Consider the following 24,897-nt stretch of genomic DNA (forward strand, 5'->3'; position numbering starts at 1 on the left):
AGAATCTGTACTCAGAAAACTATAAAGTACTCATGAAAGAAATTGAGGAAGACACAAAGAAATGGAAAAACGTTCTGTGCTCATGGACTGGAAGAATATTGTGAAGATGTCAATGCTACCTAGAGCAATCTATACATTTGAAGCAATCCCCATCAAAATACTATCAACTTTTTTCAAAGAAATGGAACAAATAATCCTAAAATTTGTATGGAACCAGAAAAGACCTCGAATAGCCAGAGGAATGTTGAAAAAGAAAAGCAAAGCTGACAGCATCACAATTCCAGACTTCAAGCTCTATTACAAAGCTGTAATCATTAAGACAGTATGGTACTGGCACAAAAACAGACACATAGATCAATGGCACAGAATAGAGAGCCCAGAAATGGACGCTCAACTCTATGGTCAACTAATCTTTGACAAAGCAGGAAAGAATGTCCAATGGAAAAAAGACAGTCTCTTCAACAAATGGTGTTGGGAAAATTGGACAGCCACATGCAGAAGAACGAAACTGGACCCTTTCCTTACACCACACACAAAAATAGACTCAAAATGGATGAAAGACCTCAATGTGAGACAGGAGTCCATCAACATCCTAAAGGAGAACAGAGGCAGCAACCTCTTCAACCTCAGCTGCAGCAACCTCTTCCTAGAAACATCGCCAAATGCAAGGGAAGCAAGGGCAAAAATGAACTATTGGGACCTCATCAAGATAAAAAGCTTTTGCACAGCAAAAGAAACAGTCAACAAAACCAAAAGACAACCGACAGAATGGGAGAAGATATTTGCAAATGACATATCAGATAAAGGGCTAGTATCCAAAATCTATAAAGAACTCTTAAACTCAACACCCAAAGAACAAATGATCCAATCTCAAAATGGGCAGAAGACATGAACAGACATTTTTCCAAAGAAGACATCCAAACGACCAACAGACACATGAAAAAGTGCTCAACATTGCTTGGCATCAGGGAAATCCAAATCAAAAACCTCAGTGAGATACCACCTCACACCAGTCAGAATGGCTAAAATTAATAAGTCAGGAAATGACAGATGTTGGCGGGGATGCGGAGAAAGGGGAACCCTCCTACACTGTTGGTGGGAATGCAAGCTGGTGCAGCCACTCTGGAAAACGGTATGGAGGTTCCTCAAAAAGTTGAAAATAGAGCTACCATATGATCCAGCAATTGCACTACTGGGTATTTACCCCAAAGATACAAATGTAGAGATCAGAAGGGGTGCGTGCACCCCAATGTTTATAGCAGCAGTGTCCACAATAGCCAAACTGTGGAAAGAGCCAAGATGTCCATCGACAGATGAATGGATAAAGATGCAGTGTATATATATACAATGGAATATTATGCAGCCATCAAAAGAAATGAAATCTTGCCATTTGCAACGATGTGGATGGAACTGGAGGATATTATGCTGAGCGAAATAAGTCAATCAGAGAAAGACATGTATCATATGACCTCACTGATATGAGGAATTCTTAATCTCAGGAAACAAACTGAGTTTGTTTCTGTTTTTTACCACTGAATATTTTTCATATATGGTGTTTATTATGTTGAGGTATGTTCCCTCTAAACCTACTTTGTTGAAAGTTTTTATCATGAGCAGATGTTGAATTTTGTTGCTTTTTCTGTACCTACTGAGATGATCCTATGATTCCTCCCTTTCATTCTGCTAGTGTGATATCATCACATTGATTGATCTGTCTATGTTTCACCATCCTTGCATCCCAGGGATAAATCCAATCTGGTCATGGTGAATGATCCCATTAAAGTGCTGCAGAATTTGGTGTGTAAGTATTTCATTGAGAATTTTTTCATCTATATTCATTGGGGATATTGACCTATAATAGTTTTCTTTTCTACTAGTGTCCTTTTCTGTTTTGGCATTAGGATGTTTCTGGCCTCATAAAATGAAGTTGGGTATGTCTCCTCCTTCAATTTTTTGGAAGAGTTTGAGAAACACCAGTATTAATTCTTCTTTAAATGTTTGGCAAAATTCACCAGTAAAGCCATCTAATTCCAGGCTTTTGTTGTTGTTGGGAGATTTTTAATTAATGATTCAATCTCCTTATTAAATTAGGTCTATTCAGATGTTCTATTTCTTCCTCATTCAGTCTTGGTAAGTTGTATGTTTCTTAGAATTTTCTATTTCTTTTAGGTCTTCTGGTTCATTGGCATATAATTGTTCATAGTAAGTAGCTTCTTATGATCCTTTGAATTTCTTTATTATCAATTGTAATGTCTCCTTTTTCAGTAATAATTTTTTTTGGTTTGGGTCCTCTCTCCTTTCTTACCTTGGTTAGTCTAGCTGAGGGCTTGCCAGTTTTGTTTATCTTTTCAAAGAACTAAATCCTAGTTTGGTTAGTCTTTTCTATGACTTTTCTGTTTTCTATTTTATTTATTTCTGCTCTCATCTTTATTATTTCCTTTCTTCTAACTTTGGGCTAACTTTGCTCTTCTTTTTCTAGTTCCTTAAGGTGGAGGGTTTGGTTGTATATTTGGGATCTTTCTTGATTCTTCATGTAGGCATTTATTGCAAGAACTTCCCTCTTAGAACTGTTTTTGCTGTATCTCATAAGTTCTGGAATGTTGTTTCCCAATTTTGTTTTTCTCACAAAACTTTTTAATTCATCCTGTAACTTTTTTTTTAAGATTTTATTTATTTATTTGACAGAGAGAGAGAGGGGGTGAGAGAGGGAGAGAGCACAAGCAGGGGGCGCAGCAGAGGGAGAGGGAGAAGAAGGCTCTCTGCCAAGCACGGAGCCCGTCGTGGGGCTTGATCTCAGGACCCTGGGATCATGACCTGAGCCAAAGGCAGATACTTAACCAACTGAGCCACCCAGGTTACCTTCCTCCTGTAACTTCTTATTTAATTAAATGGTTGTTAAGGAGAGTGTTGTTTAATTTCCATGTGTTTGTGAATTTTCCATTTTTCTCATCATCGATTTCTAGTTTTGTGTCATTGTGGTCAGCGAAGATATCTGGCATTATTTCAATCTTCTTGAATTTGCTAAGACTCATTTTGTGGCCTAACATATGGTCTATCCTGGAAAATATTCCATATTCACTTAAGTATATGTATTCTTCATTGGCTAGAATGTTCTGTATATGTCTGTCAGGTCCATTTGCTCTACAGTGTTGTTAAATCCACTGTTTCCTTATTGATTCTCTGTCTGGTTGCTGTATCCATTGTTAAGAATGGGATTTTAAAGTCTCTATTATTGTATTACTATTTATGTCTCCTTTGAGCTATGTTACTTTTTGCTTTATATATATTTAGGTAGTCCAATTTGTAAATATTTACAATTGTTATATATTTTTGATGTACTGAGTCATTTATCATCAATGTTTGTTTTTAAGGTTAAGTGAGTCTCAGGGAGCATATTGTTGGCTCTTGTTTGTTTGTTTTTATCTGTTCAACCATTTCTATGACTTATAATTGAAGAACTTAATCCATTTACATTTAATATAATTATGGATAGGTAAGGACTTACTGTTGTTATTTTGTTAATTGTTTTCTGGTTGTTTTGTAGATCTATTGTTCCTTGTTTCTTATCCTGCTGTCTTTTTTGGTGTGTTCTGATGTATTTTGGTATCTACATGCTCTGACTTCTTGATCATGCTCTTTTGTGTAATTACTGCAGGATTTCCCCTTTTGGTTATCATGAGGCTTACACAAAATATCTAAAACTTATAATACCTTATTTTAAACAATAACAATTTACCTTCAAAACTCCAATAGTATTCATAAACTTTACACTTTTACTACCCCCCCTCACATTTTAGGTTGATGCTGTTACAATTTATAGTTTTTCTTAATTATTATTATGTAACTAATACCAGATTTTTCCAATGATGCTTATTTTTTAAACTTTTAAACTAAAGTTTTAAGTGAATTATGCACCACTATTACCATATTGCAGAATCTATGACCATACATTTAACATTACCACTGAGATTATTACCTTTATATGTATAACTACTACTTTAACATATTTTCATTAATTCCTCTGATCACATAACCTAATAGTAGGACTTCAGACTCACCATAAAACTAAATGACTTACAGGCAGCAGTTGTTAACGCAGAAATATTCTTGTATGCACATAATCAATATTTTTATAATTACTGAGGAAATTATAAGAAAATCCTTGGAGAAGTAAGATATCTTATGGGACATGCTATGATTTGCCTACCATTTTGTGTGCTAATATCCAAGGTGAGACTCTTAACAGCTGTGTTTTGAAATCCTAAAAGTCTTTTTTCTATTTTGAAATGTCTATGGAGCATAACAGGCTTTCAAATGGAAAAATGCTGCCAAAAAGATACAGAAACTGCCAGCGATTTTTATGCTGAAAAATAAATTAAAATTTTAAATGTCTCTTAAAATGATAACCAAATGTCTGGGAAGGCTCAGCTTCTGGAATCTTACCTTACACAGACTTTCCTTCTGCAGGAAAGGCCTTGTCTGATGCCTTCCCTTTAAAGAGATGTCACTAGACAGGGACAGAAATTTGCCTCCTCTTTGAGAACAAAGAAAAATTTTGGCTCCAAAATTTGGGTTTTTATTTTGATAATTAAAACACTGGTATAGCTTAGTAATGAAACAGCAGGGTACATGCTTCTCATCTGGTCATATTAAAACACTACTATTTTCAAGAAAAGCTGACTAACATGATATAAGTCCATCACACTTTTGAATGTGGACCCACCTTCATCTGTTCTCCTAAAACGAGCTTTCTAAATATGCTAATATATTCACTTGTATGTTTTACTTTGGTAATTGCAAAGAGATCATTAAGAAATAGGAGCTCCCAGAAGTGTTCCATCTATCCCCACAAAAATCTTCTAAAGAATAGCCTACACCTGTGGCACTTCCTTCCTTACGACACAGCTATTCCCTATTTTTTTGATAATTTTTTTTTAAATTTTATTTTTAAGTAGTCTCTACACCCAGTGTGGGGCTTGAACTCACAACCCCGAGATCAAGAGTCGTACACTCCTCTGAGCCAGCCAGTCACTCCTCCTAATATTGTGTACTCTGACTTTTTGCATCATCTCTTAAGTTACCAATGACTTCTCCATCCCTAAATTAATTTTCTCTGTTCTCATTTCCCTCAACTCTTCTGTCACCATTATTACCTCTTTTTTTGACTCTAGTAGCTAAGGAATATCTTGGTTTCTCTGAATCTAGTCATTCTACCACCCATTTTTCACTCTTTTCTTGAATCCATTCTCCTCCCATTCCCTAAAAAATAAGCTTTGCTCCATGTTCCTTCTTCAAAACTCTCCTCTTCTACTATATATTCTGCTTTAGGAATATCCTTACCTCTTGAAGGCTTCAATAATCATGACTTTCCTTTTTTTTAGGTCTTTATCATTTTCATTCTTCAGAGATTTGGATCTTTATTTTTACTTTTAAGAAACTGAACTAGTCTTTCCTCTAAAACAAGCATACATTATTACAAGTGAAAGAATATGGAATTTGGAATTCAATGAACTTAATTTTAAATCCTGTTATTCTTTTTACTTGACATGGAGAAGCTATTTATTCTCTCCAAAGATCTGTTTCCTCTTTAATAAAAATAGAATGACATCAAATTATACTGCTATAGCAAAGGACTAGATATCTAACAGTTATAAAATTGCCTGGTAAAGTACCCAGGCTAAAGTGGAGCTCAATAAATGCCTGGATACCTTTCTCCTCCTAATTTTAGTATGATTTTTCAAATGCATTCAGATTTTAAAATCTTTATCTTTCCCCAAATCCTGCAACCCTTTGATTCTACTTCTTCAATTTCATTAATTGATTCCTTTCAATTCTCATTGTCTCCATCTTACTTTACATCCTTAAAATTTCTCATCTGGACAATTGCAATGGTTTCCTATTCTATTACAAGATGTACTAAACTTAGCTTTCAGGTAAAGATTTTTATTGCATAGCCACTGCTATATTACCCTCAATGAAAAAACGTGTATCTCCAGGGTGCCTGGGTGGCTCAGTCAGTTAAGTGTCCTACTCTTGATTTTGACTCAGGTCATGATCTCCGGGTCATGAGATCAAGTTCCATGTTGGAGCTAGGGATTCAGACTCCAGCATGGAGACTGCTTGGGATTCAGTCTCTCTCTCTCCCCTCCCTAAACCCCAACATGCGTTCTCTCTCTCTCTCTAAAAGAAAAAAAAAAAAATTGAATCTTTTCATAGCTCATGGAATTAAGAAGGGATATAATATCAATTATTACACACAGAAATACCATAGCTTAAAAGCACTTTCACAACTATTATTTTGTTGCTCATTAAAACATTATACATGTTGGGGTGCCTGGGTGGCTCAGTCAGTTAAGTGTCAGACTCGGTTTTGGCTCAGGTCAAGGTCTCAGAGTCCTGAGATCAAGTCCCGCATCGAGCTCCATAATGAGGTGTCTGCTTGTCCCTCTTCTCCCTCTGTTCCTTCCCCCACCCTCAGTCTCTCACTCTCTCGCTCTCTCAAATACATAAATAAAAAAATTTTTTAATAAACTATACATGGTATATTCCTATTTTGCTAATGAGTAAACCTGTATACCAGAAGTTTGTGCACTTAGCCGTAATAAGGTAGGCCTGAACCCAGAGCTTATAGCTTGCAATTTGGTGCTCTTTTCCTTTTGTTTATACATTTGCATTCTAGCATTTAAGTTCCTTCTTAATACAGTCCAAACCTAACTTTCTGACATTATATTTCCAATTCTGCCATATTGTGTTACAGAATGCTAGACATGCCTCTTATAGAAAATAGATCATTTTAGTTGTGTGAAGTGTATTTTTAAAAAGAGATTTTAAAAAAAGCTACTATTCTCTTAAAATAACCAGTTGCTTAAGGCAAACTGTTTTTCCAAATGCCTCTACCCTTTATCAGCTCAGCAATACAGCACATGCTATTCTCTCTTTCTAGAATGTGATCCTGCCAATCTTTTCCTATAAGAATCCTATCCATTCTTCAAATGGATTTTCATATTCCTTATTTTCCCGTAATTTATATCCATGTTCTCTTGGCTCATATGACTTGAATGATATTCACTTGTGTGCTTTCTCATATCACCATACTGGAATTTATTCTATTTCTTGAAGGCAGATACCATCTTATCATTTTTTTCATCATAAGCCAAAAATAGTTTAGATGCCTAAGAAAAGATTGCTGAGTAAACCTACACTGCAATCTTCCTCTCATATTACGTTTTGAGACTAATGCAACTAAGACTTGTACTGTTGTCCATATGGAAAGATGTTTCTGGCATCTTTGAGAAGATTTTTAAAAGACATTACCTAGGTCTGAAAACAAGAGTATGGAAGCATAAATGTTCTATTGTTGCTTGGAGCCCAGATTGCTCAGAACAATATTACCATATTAAAACTAGCTCCTATAAAAAAGTGTATTTTAAGTTGTATAAATATGTAGAAGAAGTAGTGGGGCTAGAGTTTTAAAAGTTACTTCAATTGTGTTATCTAAGCTAATAGGATATTTAGAAAAATGTGATTTATAAAAATACTCAACATGGGTAGGCTGTGTAAAAAAATAAATAACACAAATAACAAGACTAGCACTTACACTGTGCGTACTTTCTGAGAACTTAGCACTTATCTGTACTTTGTCTACTTTATTCTCATGGTCTCCTCCTTACTGGCGGGGAAAAACAAGTTGTTTTTGCAATGTTATGATAAAAACACTAAAAAGAAAAGGTGATGCAAGAAATAGAGGCCACAAATAATTTAAATTATGGTAATCTTTCACTGAAATACAGTTTAAAATATATATGTTTAGAAATACATTAAAATATTCCAACTAGAAAATAATTTTTGATGAATAAAACTATTTATAGATAAGGCAAGTATCTTGGCTTAAGCAATGTGGGAATACTTGATGTATACTAATTCCAAATCTATAAAAATGAGATTATTTCATGTATTTTGTTCTACATATTATTAAATGATATTTTTTGAAAAATTTATAATAAAATGAAATATTAAGAATACTTTCTAGTGTCATTATTAATGATAAAAAAACACATAAAAGCAAAATTCAATGTCAGATCTGTCAGATTTTCTCATGCTGCATTTGAATATTCAGATTTAGTATTCTATAACTTCCATAGTAAAATACTGTTTATTGAGTATATGTGATTTTTTTTAAATAAAATTCCATTATTATAATGGAAATGCTATATGACCTAGGCAAAGTGGAGCAACTGAACTGACCTTAATATGAGATGGATTATAAGACGAAGTAAAGTGAGAATAAGAGAAAAAATAAGAAACAAAACACAAGAAGAGATGTCTGAATAATAAGCTTTTTTGTTTAAACAATATGGATAACATAAGAGACAGACAAGAAATTTGGGGTAGGAGAAAGAAGGAAAAGATCTATCAAATCACTGATAAACCAAATGTAGAAACAGAAGAAAGGACTTACATGTGCTGCAGACTACACTATCCTTTTCTTTATAAAAGGCTCTTTGTAGAATTATTAACTATTCTCAATTGCATTCCTCCATAGTCAACCCATAAGGAAGTTCTGTTGACCCTATTTCCAAAGATATTCTATGCCCAATACTCTCCATTTCAATTAAAACCTTCCTTGAGAGTTTTGGTTCAAGACCATGAACTAGGAAGATGCTGAACTCACCTCCTCCCAAGAACGCACTGAGTCTACATATGGAACAATTTCCTCTTTACATATGGAACAATTTCCTCTTTAAAAAAAACAACAAACCTAAAGGCTGGCTAAGTGACCACTACACATCATGCAAACAAGAAGAAATTCACATCAAAGAGGATATGAGAAGTTGGGACACAATCTCACAATAAATCCTACCCCTGGTGCAGCAACTCACACCTGGGAAGAAACAAAACCCAGAGCTTATCCCTGAGGATTAAAGATTGAACCTCACATCAGGCACCCCATTTTTAACACATGCACTTGAGCGATGAGGCCCTCCAAAACATCTAACTTTGAAAACCAATGGGGCTTGCATCCTGAGACCTGCAAGACTGTAGCTCTTAAAGTTTGCAAGTGCTGATTCACCTGCCCCAAGGCCCAGTTCAGAGGCAGCTACTGGTGACCAGACTTAAAGTGAAAAAGGCTCACTTGCTTTATTAAAGTATCAGCCTGAGGAGCAGGCATCTAATTTAACACATACATCTAGGAATTTGCTGGAATACCCTCCTGGACGGAGACTGGCAGGGGCCATCTTCACACTCTCCTTTTGCTGTGCTCCAGAGCACTAGTATTTCTCAGAAGGGAGCTTTTATAGGCATCTGGCACCCTGACTTTTGTGGTTATCATCCAGGGAAATACCTCTTAACTGAATGGCTCTGGAGGCTAAGGGAGCTTGCATTTCTGGTCCCACGAGACTCTAAGGGTGCCACTCAGAAAGAAGTTTACACCCCTGTCTGGCATCCCTATATTGTGACTGCTGCCAGGGGACATCTCTACATCGCCTGGCTCTTATGGCCAGTGGGACTTACATTTGTGGGTCCCACAGGACTACAACCAATGGAGAAAGTGTTCCTAAACAGCAACCATCCCAAGGCACAGCAAGAGACAATAGAAACAGGTCTTTCTGTGAAGCAGGCCAATTAGCTAACCATCATGACTATGAACTGAGGGGCTTGATGTTAATTAAACACACATTTGGGTCCTTTCCAGAAACTTTGGAGGTCAGATGTGATCTTTGCACTCACCCTCTGCCATGCTCCAGAGCACTAGAGTCTCCTGGAGGGGAGCTTTACATACATTTAGTGCCCTGTTTTTCTGTTTGTTTGTTTTTTTGGTGTCTGGGTTTTTGTGGTTACCGCTAAGGGTACACTCCTTGATTGCCCGGCTCTCTGGTGGCTAAGGCAGAGGGTGGTTTCATTACTGGGTCCACAGGATTGTGGCAATCAGAGAAACATTTCTTGGCAGGCTACCACCCCCAGGCACTGTGCAAACTGTGGACTGAGGTACAACCCCTAATCTTTCTATAAAGGAGTCCTCTTTACCTTTTCTGGAGCTATGGCCTGAGGGGAGGGCTTTGGGTTTGGCCCACATCTGCTGGTCTGTGGAACTGCTCTCAGAGAACACAGACTATGGACACGATCTTGATAAAATACCCTCAACAAAGCAGGTATAAAGGAAGCATACCTCAATGTAATAAAAGCCATATATGACAAGCCCACAACCAATATGACATTCAACAGTGAAGAGTTGAGAGTGTTTCCTCTAGGATTCGGAACAAGACAAGGATGCCCACACTTGCCACTTCTATTTATCATCATATTGGAAGTCCTAGCCAGAGCAATTAGGCAAAAAAAGATATAAAGTGCATAGAAATTGAAAGGAAGAAGTAAAACTTTCACTATTTGCAGATGGCATAAAATCATATATAGAAAACCCTAAATATGGCATTAACAAACTGTTCGACTAATAAACAAATTCAGGAATTTTGTAGGATACACTAATAACAAACTATCAGAAAGAAAAATAGAGAAAACAATTCCATTTACAATTGCATCAAAAAATAGCTAGAAATAAATTTAACCAAGGATGTGAAAGACCTGTATATTGAAAACTACCAGACATTGATGAAAGAAAACAGACTATAAAACTGCCCTCCAATATTCTTCTGCTTTATGTAATTTGATGATAGCTATTACCTATCTGAAGTGTCTCTTCATGCGATTTCAATTTTTTTCAACCTTTGTCACTCCAATGAAATCACTCTTATCTATAATCTTCATGCTGTCAAATTTAAGAGACAGTCTTCCGTCCTCTCATTCTCAGTTTTTCAATAGCATTTAACAGTCCTCACCCTCTTTTCAAGAACTTCCTTCTTTTGTTTCACTCCTATTCTTCTCACCACTCATGAGCATGGTTTGATAGCTCCTTGTATTCCATCATATCATCAAATAGCATAGATCTTTGGGACTAGGTCATAGATTGTCTCATCTTTCTATAAAGTCTAAATGATGTCATCTATCATGCTGCTTTAATATTCTTTATAATATCTACATGCTGATGGTCCCTGACTATCTCTGAATTTCAAATACGTTCAACTACAAACTTAACGTATCTGTGTGGAAATCTCTAAGTCATTTAAAGTTTAAAATCTCAAAAGTGAACTCTTCATTTTTCTCCTCAAAACTCTGGACTTCCACACTTTTATTCTCTCTTACAGAAGCTTGGTTTTTTCTTATTATATTTTTTTATTTCACAGTACTGTCCTAAATTTGTAATTACAAATGCATGTGACATTTAAGTGTCTTTTCTGCCATTAAATTCTAAGAACTATGGGGACCATGTACTATGTCTGCTTTTGTGTGTTTTATTTGTTCCTAGTACAGGACCAGGAACATAATAGGCAAATAATACATGTAGATAATGAATACATAAATGTTCACTGGATTTCTCTTCATCTCTATAACACATTCTAATTATCCTCTAAGACCTAGCTCAATGTTAACTTCCTATGACCCTTTCTCCTAGCTTCCAAAAATGTCATACCTCCTCTGTGTGTTTGTAACATTTCACACATTCTTAAATTATAATGATTATGTTTTAGTCTGTGAGCTTCTTTTTTTTTAAAGGTTTGAGAGAGAAAGAACACATGTGGGAGGGAGGGGAAGATGGAGAGAGAGAATCTCAAGCAGACTGCCCGCTGAGTGTGGAGCCCAACATGGGGCTGACCCTGAGATCACGACCTGGGCTGAAATCAAGACTCAGACACTCAACTGTTTGAGCAACCCGGGGTCCCCTGACTGTGAGCTTCTTGATGCCTAATATCTATCATGGTGCTTGCAATATGATTACAAAATAATCTTATAATTGGAAGCCATGACACCTGAAAGTAATTAAACTCACCATATTAAGTCTATTTCCAATAAAGCCATATAGTTTTATAAAAAGTGGGACCAAGTAAATATTCATAATGATTATTCTGTAATTCACATCATACTGTAATAGTTACCAGCATGAACTGAATACTTACTTTGTCTCAAGCTCTATAATTATTACATGCATACATCAGTTTATTTCCTTAACTCTATGAAACAGTACTATTCTCATTTTTAGATCTCAGGAAATAAACTCTTGGAGAACACAAGTAGTGTATGGCAAGAATGGGATTTCAATGAAGTTTGTTGACTTCAAAGCATAATGTAATTTAGTGAATAAATGGTCAGATTTTGGAATCAGGAAGTAATAAGTTCAAATTTCAGTTCCATCATATTATTACCTGGATAAACAGAGCTTTAGTCTCATTTGTAAAGTGGGAATAAAATAATAAATACCATATATTTTATAATAAATTAAAAAGACATAAAAAACACATAATAAATTGCTTATCACTTTGTAGTCTACAAAATATCACTTTTAATTATTGAAGCTGAGAGATTTAGTTGATTTTTAATAAAGTCAATTTATTAAGATCAGCGTTTGACTAGATCTCAGATCTTTTAAATTTCTCTCTAGTGCTTTTCTTCAAACATTTTCATATACATTAATTATGGGGCTGGTTAAATAAAGTTCTGTAATTTTTTTTAGAAAATTACAATTGTATTTATGTTGAAATCACACTATTTTTTCTTCCTGTCCATGTATAGCAAAATGTAACTTTAAGTCATCTTGAAATATCCATGGGGATAAAATTCCCATAGGTCTCTATTCTAAGAACTATCTACCCCCCCACCCCCTCCCACAGGATATTCTTTAGTCCTTTATACAAATAATAAAAAGAAGTAAAAATTATAAATGTGTGGTAGGTGTATAATCATTATCAATAATTTTATAAAAAATTATGTATCATGGATACTTTGTAAAAACAAGTATTTGTGAATGTTAGTTACATTATCAGTTAATACTTTAAAGCATTTTTTATATCTTTTATTTATGAAATGCTATAAGAAGGTCTACTAAAATTTCAAGATTTTTAAAAAATATTGTTTGATAGTTATTCAAATTAATGCCTACCACAGTATACTACATGCATTCTCTTGGTTGTTAGTAAGCTTAATTTTGAATTAATAAAATAAATACTAATTTCAAGATGGAGATATATTCAGTTGTGTCTACTTCTGAAAAATACTTATAAAATATTTCTAGAACATTCGCAGGAAGGTTTCACAGGCTGTACCTCATTTGAAACTCACCACTAGATATGCTAAATTTGATTTACATGTTACAGAACAGGAAACTCAGGCAGACAGGATTCAGTTACTTACTTAAGATCAGATAACTATTAAGCAGAATTTGAATTCTAACTCATGTCTTTCAAATCCAAAGCCCATGATTTTTCACTTACTATATGGCAAGAAATTGATTGTTTAAACTCCAGAAAAGTATCCTAATAAAATTGGTATGTTATTTAAACATTTTAAACTAATGAAATATTAATAGTAACAAATAAATAAAATCTAGTTGCCATTGTTTTAAATCACCCAGTCTTCATTTTCCATATTATTAGTTACTTTTAAATTTTAAGTTAAAATAAACTTTGACAAAATAATGAAATAGCAATACAAAATATTACCTAAAATCTGATCCAACTCTCTTCCCATTTTCTGGTTCTCCTGGATCTGGGCATAGATTGGAAGCTGTTTTAATACCTCCCTCATTTACTGTAACAACAGGAAAAAAAAAAAGAATCAAAACATGATTAGAAAATCAAGAAAAATGTTAATTGAAAAATGTACATAAAATATATTCTTACATTTTTTATAATCACTATAGTTTAAATGTAGAAAGATTAAATATAATTTTATAACCCAGTAACAAAGACAAAGCATTTTTGCTATTAGTGGACCTGCAAGTTTGATATTCATCTTCAATGACATACTATTCTGAATATTAACACATTGACAGTTAACACTTTATTTTTAATTACTACCAAATTGTGAAATCTCTGGAAATGCATTCCCAGGGTATCAGTGCCAGAGTTTCCATTAATTATTGGCAGTAAAGCAGTTACAACCAGTTATGACAGTATCATTTGGGTACCTATTATTTTTAAAGTTCCAATAGAAAAACAAGACCCTATGGGAAAAGTTTAAGATTGTTAGCACTTCTTGTTTGGCATATAATGAAGCAGTGTGCTGTACCAATGTTAAAGTAAGACTATGGTTCCTATTACCACACATGTCAGTGAATTATGATATAATGCTGAAAACCAAAATGATGGCTTTTCCCTGTAGCAATAGACATGATTATGTTTTCCTTGCCATCATACACATTTTCAGCAGTTTCTCCAGGACACTCAATTAATGAAAGATTCATTAATATTTTCAATGAATGTGATCACAGTGGGTAACTAAATCCCCAAGACAGGTATCTTAATGGGAACCTGATAGTTCTGATATATGTGACTGATATTATTTCATAAATTCAGTCTCTTAATGAACTAGAGAATAATTGTTATTTTGCTCTTCATTAACTTATCTGCTTTTTGAGAAAAGAACAGAACCTGAGCAGAGATTCCACAGAGGCAAAAAAATCTAAACTTTGTAATGTTTCTCAACCTACACTGTGGATCTGAGCCACTTGTGGAACTTTCTTTAAAAAATGAAGATGTGTGTTTCTACGCCTAGATATTCTGACACAATTACTCTAGGGCAGGACCCTGAGCATCAGTTTTGTGTTTATTTTGTTTTTCAGTAACACTTTAGGTGATTCTAAGGTAAAGTCAATGTTGAGAACTGCTGGATCTCTGCATCATTTAGTTCTGATTGATCAATATGTTCAAAATGACTTATCAGATAACAAGGTAACTATCAGATAATGTCCCAATAGTCATAATTCTGGTAAAATCATATTTTCAATTAGATATGAAATTTTGCATTTGTGCCCTTCATTCTTTTAGAATCACTCTCCTAAATATCCCCAACCAATATCCTTATTGACAACTTTATTACATATTCACCAATCTCTGCAAAATATATGATAGTTTCACTTTTCTTAGTCTGATGACTTGCTACTTCATTCCTCTTTACCTTTCTGGGTTGTTTTGTTTGGTTTTGTTTTTGGCCCATTCTCTTACTTTTGACTACTCTTTTACTTTATGGTGGAAAAATTCAAAGGCATTGGCCTACAGTTCCCCATATTTTATATTTCCCTCATGGCTTGAAGAAATTACCTCTTTGCTAACAAGTTCCAATATATCATTTTGTCATTTTTTTCCAAGCTCCATTCCTGCTCCTTCAGGGATCTACTACTAGGTAATCCCACCAAAATTCCCATTGCTATCTGAGGTGCATGCTCAGATCCAATGTAATCAATGATCACTGATGCTTTTGTGCACTCCATTATCGTTCACCTCCAATCCATTTTGAGTCCTAGAGGAGGACTAAACTTCCTCAAACACCGTTTTTATTACTGTACAAATCTCCCATGATTTGAGATTTCTACTTTATCAGTTGTATTTCCCACTAGTCCATAACTCAAGTCCAACGTGTTCTTCATTGTTCTGCAGTTTTATTCGTAAGACATGCTCACCCCTGCTTTATTTGTACTTCCTCCTGTCTCCATGTTTTCCCTTTCTTCCCCCCTAGCTATCAAAATTCTAACTAATTTTCAAGACTTAGTCCAAGTCCCACTTTCTGCAAAATACAATCTCTAATTTTACCACAGTATTCTAATCCCTGTTATATAACATGGGAAATTTTATATTTAGTTTTAAAATTCTTTATCATATTGTAAATTAGTAGTTTCACATTCCTTAGTCATATATACAAAGAGATTATATACTTGATAAAGATAAGAGAAAAACATAATTTTAATATACCCACAATGCCTAGGTAGGGCTTAATAACCTCTCAGTAAATATACCCTAGTCATTTGATTAACAACAATACCTGGTATATTGTTTTCAATGAATCAAGTACTTTCTATGGGAAGCACTCTCTTTCCTTTTAAAATGGCTTTTGAAAATGTTGTAGTTTATGTTGTTTAAATGTGATTTTTTGATATGGTTTAGAGATAAAGAAGTGGCATGACTTGAGCTTACCTAGTTTATTACAATGTATAACACAGATTATAGGTTAATATAAAAGTGATCTGTGAATACATTATTAGAAAAGAAAAATAATAAAAATTCATTTTTTCCCATTTCATAATCATTATTACCTCAAAAAGTAAACCTGTGGTTAATATGAATTTTAACAATAGCTAACGCTTAACACGGTACTATGTGTCAGGAACTATTCTACATTCTTTACACGTATCGACTTCATAACAATCTAAAAGGAGCTACTATTATTATATACTTCCTACAGGTGCAGAAACTAAGTCATGAAGAGGTTAAAAATGTTTCCAAAGTCATACTGTTAGTGCCTTAGTCTAGGTTTAAACCTTGGCAGACTGATTCAAAAAATTCTACTCTTGAACCCTAGCCCTCCATCCTGTCCAGAAAGCTCAGCAAGGCAAAATGACATCACTAATTACAATTCAACACTCTTAACCAAATGTTTTATCTTAAAATGCAGAGCATATCTATAATTTTTACCATTTTCAATTAATTCTAGTCCTTATGGTTTTAATTGTTAAGTTATTTTTTGTCTATTTGGAAGTGTCCTTTAAACCACTGTTTTTGGATATCTGTAATAGGGGAAAGACTTTCCGATTTAAAATGTAAAGAGAAGGGGAGAACTTCTGCATGATACATGTATTTAATATTCTTTGAAAATATTTAAAATTTAAAAATAAAGAACAAAGTGTGTAATATCTTATTTCTCTGAAATATGAATATTTCATAACTTCCCAAAGCTAGTGATACCAAGACATTCAAATGAAGTTAGTAGTATTCATTCAATAGTTTCCTTCACTACATAAGGATAGATAAGCAATTGGACAGATTTATCACTTTTACTTCTTTAAAGTTGAATAGTAACCTGCAGAGTTGTTAGAACATGAGTGTTCTTTAAGTGTTTAATTACATGGACTGAGTGCTACCTCTTGAAAAGAGCATCACTATGGGGAATACTGTTTTTGCTCTGATCTCTAAGGATATTTATTATGCCCACTATTATCATTAATGCAACATGAGTTCTTTGCCCCACACAAAAGTGGATAAAAGAAGGGAGGTACAGGATTTTAAAAAACAAATGAATTGTAATTTCTTATAACCCTGAAGTTACGGGCTTATGGGTTTATTTATATGGGTTTATAAATACGGTACAGGAATCTTAATTAATTTACCATATTATTTACATGTTCTAGCTTGAAAACATTATAAACTTAGTCAACAGAAAGATATAATAAGTATGCATCAGGAAATATTCATCTTTTACATGTATCAACTCATTTAATCTTCACAACAATCTTAAGGGTAGTTTATAATAAGCACGTTTTCTGAGGTTTCTGATTGTATACGGCACATAATTTACTCCAAAAATAAAGGCAAGTAGATTCTGGAAAGAATTCTCCACATTACCCCCCCCCCCCCAGCTGGTTACGTTGCCACCTTTCTTAGACTCTTTTATATTAGATTTTAAATTTTTATTCCACCTTATGAAATACAGTGTTTTGGATCTTGTTCTGAACTCAAACATCATGGATGTTGACAGAGTGTTATTTTATACTACATATTCTACAAAGAATTGCCTCTTAACTCATCTAGCTTCCCAATAAAATATTGGATCCTTGCCATCTGGGACTGTATTTTATTCCCTCTTTTACTTTCTTTGTCTAGCATGGTGTTGGCTTGGAGAAGTAGCTCAAATAGAATCAAAGAATGAATGAATAACATGAAATGAATGAAAGTATGGATTTGGAGATAAAATAAAATTGAAAAAAATACATTATGGGAAGCTCACAGTTTCTTCATAATTCTACCTTAATATTCTAGAAGACCCTAGTAGAAAAGTTGGCAAGACTACTAGTTCACTAATTTCAACATTTTAAAATATTTTAAAAAATGTTTTTATCTTTAAAACTTAAAAAAAATCTACTTTTTCCCCTTTATTGACAAATCTATACTTTTTGATGAAAAACAAGGGATGAATAGAGGCTTTTAGAGGTCAGGTATTAAAGCTGGAAAAAGAATCGAAATTAGCATTTAAACAACAGCTTCCTGGATCTCCTCTCTCTCTCTCTCTTTTTTTTTTATTACTGTGTTGCTTCCTCGATCTCTTATTAATTTGTTTCCTAGTTAAACTTTTTTTTTTTTTTTTTAAGATTTTATTTATTTATTTGGCAGAGAGAGACACAGCGAGGAAGGGAATGCAAGCAGGGGGAGTGGGAGAGGGAGAAGCAGGCTTCCTGCGGAGCAGGGAGCCCGATGCGGGGCTCGATCCCAGGACCCTGGGATCATGACCTGAGACGAAGGCAGACGCTTAACGCCTGAGCCACCCAAGTGCCCGTTTCCTAGTTAAACTTTAAAGGTGCTACTGTGGGAAGACATGCTTTGGCAACGTGTCTTGTCCTCGCTTATGCTCACTTCTGGCAGTTCCAGTAACAGAATTGACTGTATTTTTCAAAAAAATACAAGGTTTGGTTTGTTTTTTGTTTTTTCATTTGAAAGGTTTGTATAAGAATTCTATCCTTTTAAAATTATTTGGCCCTGCATTGAATAAATGATATCAGAGAGAAGAAGACTCAAATTCTTACTTGTTAATAAATAATAATGATAAAAATTAAAATATAACCTTTTCTATAAACAACCAGAGAATGTACTTTTGAAACTATGAGATATTTGAAAAAAAATGTAGTGAAATGAAATTTAATATAATGCTGATTTGTTATTTTGTGACTATAAGAAATTGGCAATACATAATTTGTTTTTATTTGCGATTATTTATATTAAAAAATAAAAATAAAAAAGCACGAGAATATTTTTCATCTTTTACATAAGATGTAATGGATAAATGCAAATTATGTTTTAAAATTATGAAATAAATTAACATTTTTTGCTTCATGTTTAACTTCTTTTGCCTCGTTAACTTTTTTCCTGACAATTTTAAATCAAATATTCTTTAAATAAAATATTTTTAAAAGAATTAGGCTTTTTGCCTACCAGATACACTGTTATGTCTAAATTCCTTTCTTGCTCACCTCCCATAACCCCTAGGCAAGAGCAACGAAAATAATATGTCCACTAAAGCAAAATACCAAATATAGAGAGTTACATACATTCTAATGCCTTGATAAATCTTAGCTATTTTAGTATAAATAGCCTGAATTTCCCAGGACATCTGAAAACTCGAAGCATGTAGCATATAAAATGACATTTATATAGCCAAAATGAGCCAAAGGGTGAACCAGCATAGTTTATAATTCTATAAACTTAGAGTTCCAAAATAAATATATTGTCTAGACAAAATATTAGAAAAAAAAGGTAGTAAACCTAATATTTAAATCTGCAAAGATATAACTTTTACTTCATATTTACATGATGAAATTTGGTATGCCAGGGTAGTCTTCTGGCAAAATTTTTCTGTTTATATTTTCTTTTATAGGAAGAATGTCCTTCCAAAATGTATCAAGTAATTTATATATGAGAAATTTATTTTCCCTAAACACAGACAGATATGTTTTTAACACCCAAAATATAACAAGAAATCATAATTATACAGCTAAGTACTTTGAAATGAACTGTTTAGGGCTTTGCAAAAGGTGACCTAATTTGATCAATGATTTCCTACTGATATCTGCTATTTTTGGCTTAGTATTTTCAAATCTAACAAAATGTAAAATCACATTTTAAAAGTATGACACTTTAAAATGTTTGATAACATATAGGCTCTGAGGTGTTTTTTTTTTTGACAATTGATGTAATTGCTCAATTTCTGACATTTACCATTATATATACAAGTCAATAAACATGAAGATAAAATCCTTTTCTGATATAACCATAATGAATAATCTTTGTTAAAGAAATAGCTATAAACTCATTTTATCAGATTATTTGGAATTGAATAAAAATAATAATGCTAGAAATATATTCCTGTTAAAAAATAATATATGCTATTTATATTAATCTTATTTACTATCAATATATCATTTTAGAAGTCAGATGTGTCATTAATGGTTTCTTTCCAAATTTATTAAATATGCATATAATGAACAATAGGGTAGAAAATTCCTACAAACTGCTATTGATTTATAACACAAATACAAGTAGCATAGCTCTCCTAAAAATTTTATTATATGTTTACAATAGTATATATGAATGCTCTAATTCAGTGATTCTTAATTTGAGATTCAAGGATGAACTTCAGATGATCTAGAAAATCCTGAATATTAAGCAAAATTGTGTACTGGGGCAGCATATAAATGTGTATATTTCAGGCCATTTTGTGATTTTTCAAGAGAAAACAAAAATTAATTCTATAGTTAATAATTAATTTACAAAAGACTTAAAGGGTATGGATAAGTTAATTCAAATTGAGAATATATTTTTTTCTTAAATAAAAAATTGCTATAAAAAGAAATTTTTTCCTTAGAAAAATAACTATGTTGAACAAAAATTCCTGTAAGAAATCGCCAATTTAAGAAATTACCAATTTAAGAAATTTCATTCATTTTTTTTATCTTACGTCCTAGAATTATAAAACTAGAATGCTATCCAACATACTAGCCCAAAGAGAATTTTTCCACCTCTCAGCTTGGGAGTTTACCACATTAATCCAATAACTCAATATACATTCAAATACAAGAAAATATTGAATAATAATCATGCATGTTATATAGATATTAATGCAGTTAATTTGGTAAATACACAAACATTTTTATAAAACACACACAAACAACACAGACACCACAAACTTCACTCTTGCACTAGAGAAAGTAACAAAAAAGGAGTACACTCACAGATAGAAAACTTGTTGCTGTTGTCTTTCCCTGGAAACAATTTAAATCCTCTAGATTTAAAATCTATGGCCTTTTTCACTAGTTAAGAAAACAAACAAAAACATGTATCAGGATATACAATTTTAAAATAAAATTCAAGTTAACAAATTTTGTTAGCATTGAATTATGCAAGTTAAAGAAACTGCTTTCTTAAGCCTGATGTAGGTACCCAGAAGAAAATAAAAAAGAAAATACAGCAATATAATCACTAAGTAGTAAAATACCAAGCAGTAGTGAAGGATTTTAAGTGTTCTATAGGGAGAATCCTGCATATATGTGTGGATATGTTTTTAAATATTATGCAAGTTTTTATATGAGAGCAAAACATTAACACTTTATATAACTTGAGTTCATCAAGTTTTATGGAAAAATTAAACTAGAAAAATAAAAATACTGAGACATTATAAAAGTGGGAAGAATTTAATGAACTAGGTTCTTAAACTAATATAATTTTTTAGGTAATTTAGCCTAAGTGAAATATTAGGACACACTTAAGAAAATGGTATTGGAAAAACTTAATATATATTTTAGTATTTCTGCCAATAACTATTTATTTTCAAAGTCATGGCTTTTGAAATGATGGTCTATAAAATTTATAAAAGTGAATTACAACTATTTGGGTTTCATCTAAAATAACTTGCTATTGTTTTTGATATTATGATATTGAAAGTATCATAAGAGGCTGGTGTATTTCATTGTGCACTGTATTAAAATGGATATGACTGTATTTACCTAAAAGGTAAATATAAATTCAATGAAGTAACTGAAATATTTTTTAAAACAATTTTCAAGTATTTTAGATGAAGGAAAAGAATATAAATTATTGGATTAACTACAGTTGCTATGTACTTTTTAAAAGTGATAAACAATAATGACACCAAGTGAAATAAAGGAAATCTATTTAATTGAAACCCCACTAATTAAAAAAAGTTATGCAACCTGATCTCATGAGACATTTAAATATCAATTATTTTCTTTTAAAAACCAGCATGAATAATAATGCAAGGGATATACTTAACTTCTTCAATTATAATTTAGAAATTTTTACATATTGATTTTTATAAGATTTACAGTCTAGGGATTACATTAGGCAATTAGGTTTTGTTCATGCCATGAATTGGAAAAAAGCAATACTGATTTTTGTTAGATAGCTTAAAATGATCATTTCATTAAGTCTTACTTGCTATTTTACCCACGTAGTTCATATCACAGGTATTTTATTAGTTTTGAAACATTTTGTGTGATTTGTTTCTTATTAATACCTCAAGAGTAGAAGGGTGAGACAGGGTCTTATGATTTACTAGAATATATAGTTATGGACTATTTATACTTACTACATTTAAAAAAGGAAGGAAATGACCAGTGGAGCAGGATTTAAGAGACCCGATTCTTAGCAATTATTAGTTGTGTGATTTTGAACAAGAATCTGTCTTTTGACCTCGGTCTTTTCTCTTAAAATAAGAGGCTAGGACTAGATGACAGCCCAGTCTCTTGATAGCTCTGAGATTCTCTTTCAGGAAAAGAAAGACCACCTTTGAAAATTGTGCTTTCTTCTCTTCCACATCTCCCTCCCCATGGTAAGCCAGAGTTCGATTCTACTGCAGTATTCAACTGCTCTAAATTTAGTTCTGCCACTTTGTGAATTTTCCTGTTTTCCTTAAGTTCTTCTTAATAAAATATACATTTTATATTTTGAGGCAAAGTTCTGGATAATCTCAATCCAAACGTGAATTATAAATAGGAATTCTACCTCTACTTTCCTCTGCACTATAACATGTGACTTCAACTATTACAGATGAGCCTGAAGATTTCATGGTAGTTTTAGCATAAATCTGGAATTCTTTAAAGAATAAAGAAAAAATTGTAAACCCAAAGGCCAAAATTGAAGAAGAAAAGGCCAGAAGGTCAAAAAGAGCTCAATTCTATAACGTGTACCTGGGAATAAAGAATGTTGAAAACTACAGAGGGGTGTGTGTGTGTGTGTGTGTGTGTGTGTGTGTGTGTGTAAAGGTTATGTAAGTTGCTTGCATTTAGACTTGTTTATGTGGTTGGGTGAAGTCAGCTCAGAAAGCATCACCTCAGACCAAAGAGTTTTAAATAGTTTCCTGGTTCTAAAGGGACCCAGTTTTATTATTATTATTATTTACTCTTCTAAGCATCTGTTTTTCAATTTCAATTGAAGAAAAAAAAAACCTATCTTTTTAAAATGTGTTCTGATGTAATACAGATGCAGAAGATGGAAGGCCAGGAGAATATCCATTTTAGAGGAGAAAAAGGAGTGAATGGAAAATAATATTAAATTTTAATTCACAAAAAACTTTATGTTAAACAGTAAACACATACTTTGGATCTTTTTATGATTTCAATAAAAAGAATACATAATGTATATCTCTTTAGAAATAAATTGAAAGAACAAATACTGCAAGTACCAACTATAAGACCCTACTCTAAATTATGTATCAGTGAAATGTTAAACCTAAAGTATATGCCATAAAAATATAAATTTTGTCATGTATTACAAGGTATATATACTAAATAACAACATACCATTAAGCAATGAGTGCTTCTATTAACCATATTTAACTTATTATAAAATTAACCTGATCTTTTTAACAGGTATATCTCAGTAATAAGCATATAAACTTTATTTTATCATAGAGATATATTAAAATATGTTGTGTCTATAAATACAGGTTAAGAAAATGTTAAATAATGGTGTGTTGTTTGTGTCAATTCCTCTCACTGTACTCTGAGCTTCTCAAAGGCAGAAGTAGCATTTTACTCATGTGGAATTTCTATGAGTGTATGACTGAATGAATACCTGCAATATTGTAAATTTTGGCTCATTTAACTAAAGACATTTTGTTGGGAGGATTTCCTTTATTAATTATAAATCAGGAGGGAAAAAGTGATAAAAGAATGCATGTTCAAGTAGAAGTAGTTTCATGTATAAAGCTATTTTTAAATATATAAAAACTATATGTTCTAATAATTTTTTTAATTTCATTAAATGCAAGACATGTAGACATATGCACAAATATCTATTTCATTTGTTTTCTTCTGCTTTTCACATGCTAAACAGTTTTTAACTTTTTTTTATTGCTTTTTTGGTTTGACTTATGCTTTTTTTAGTATTAGGGAAATATTTTACAATATGGAAAAAGTCTGGAGAAAGGACTTCATTAGGGCAACAATCAAATCCACAATCTACCTTTATTTTTTTTATTTTTTTCAGTTTTAAGCCCTGGACACTAAAAAAACCATTTTGTGTCTGTTATCTTTGTTAAAGCAGTTTTATTTTATTTATTTATTTATTTATTTATTTATTTATTTATTTGACAGAGAGAGACACAGCAAGAGAGGGAACACAAGCAAGGGGAGTGGGAGAGGGAGAAGCAGGCTCCCCTGAGCAGGGAGCCCAATGTGGGGCTCAATCCCAGGACCCTGAGATCATGACCTGAGCCGAAGCCAGACGCTTAACCGACTGAGCCACCCAGGCGTCCCTGTTAAAGCAGTTTTAAACCACTGTAGGGGATTAGCACTGCAGTATTTTTCAGATCAATCATTATTCTGTTATTTTCAAAATCAATTTGAAATCTAAAATGTATTTTAAAACTTACCAAAAAATGGTGATTGATGTTTCTTAAGACTCATGTAACTTCCATGTTAATCAACTAAAATCACCTATTTGAAATTATTGAATTTATATTATTAATTTATTATTAAATATTAATTATTTAAATTATTATTTAAATTATTAAATTAATATTTAATATATTATTAATATATTAAATTATTGAATTTCACCTATTATAAATTATTGAATTTATAATGCCTTTTATTAAAATTAACCATATATACACATATATGTTAAAGAATTTGATTTTGTTCAAACATCAACCATATATAACCATATATACACATATATGGTTAAAGAATTTGATTTTGTTCAAACATCAACATATGTGTGTGTGCGTATGTGTCTGAAATAGGAGGCATATGACTTTCTTTTTATGTTAGAGAATCTTTATTAGTGT

General features: G+C 32.7%; 1 protein-coding gene across 7 annotated transcripts in view; it reads right to left on the reverse strand.

Annotated features, from left to right (window-relative positions):
- CSMD3 (CUB and Sushi multiple domains 3) overlaps nucleotides 1–24,897 on the reverse strand; it is a 1,192,082-nt gene that overhangs the window by 669,730 nt on the left and 497,455 nt on the right. For 4 of the 7 annotated variants that reach the window (XM_032415695.1, XM_032415694.1, XM_032415693.1 and 1 more), the window contains 2 exons: nucleotides 20,822–20,899; nucleotides 13,551–13,638 (listed from right to left, as the gene is read on the reverse strand). In XM_032415695.1, coding sequence (XP_032271586.1) covers nucleotides 13,551–13,638; nucleotides 20,822–20,899 — 166 coding nt within the window. The remainder of the gene's footprint in view (nucleotides 1–13,550; nucleotides 13,639–20,821; nucleotides 20,900–24,897) is intronic. The other 3 variants (XM_032415697.1, XM_032415696.1, XM_032415692.1) reach the window with 1 other exon arrangement.

Source organism: Phoca vitulina, unplaced genomic scaffold, assembly GCF_004348235.1.
Source record: "Phoca vitulina isolate PV1807 unplaced genomic scaffold, GSC_HSeal_1.0 scaffold18, whole genome shotgun sequence".
Lineage (NCBI taxonomy): Eukaryota > Metazoa > Chordata > Mammalia > Carnivora > Phocidae > Phoca > Phoca vitulina.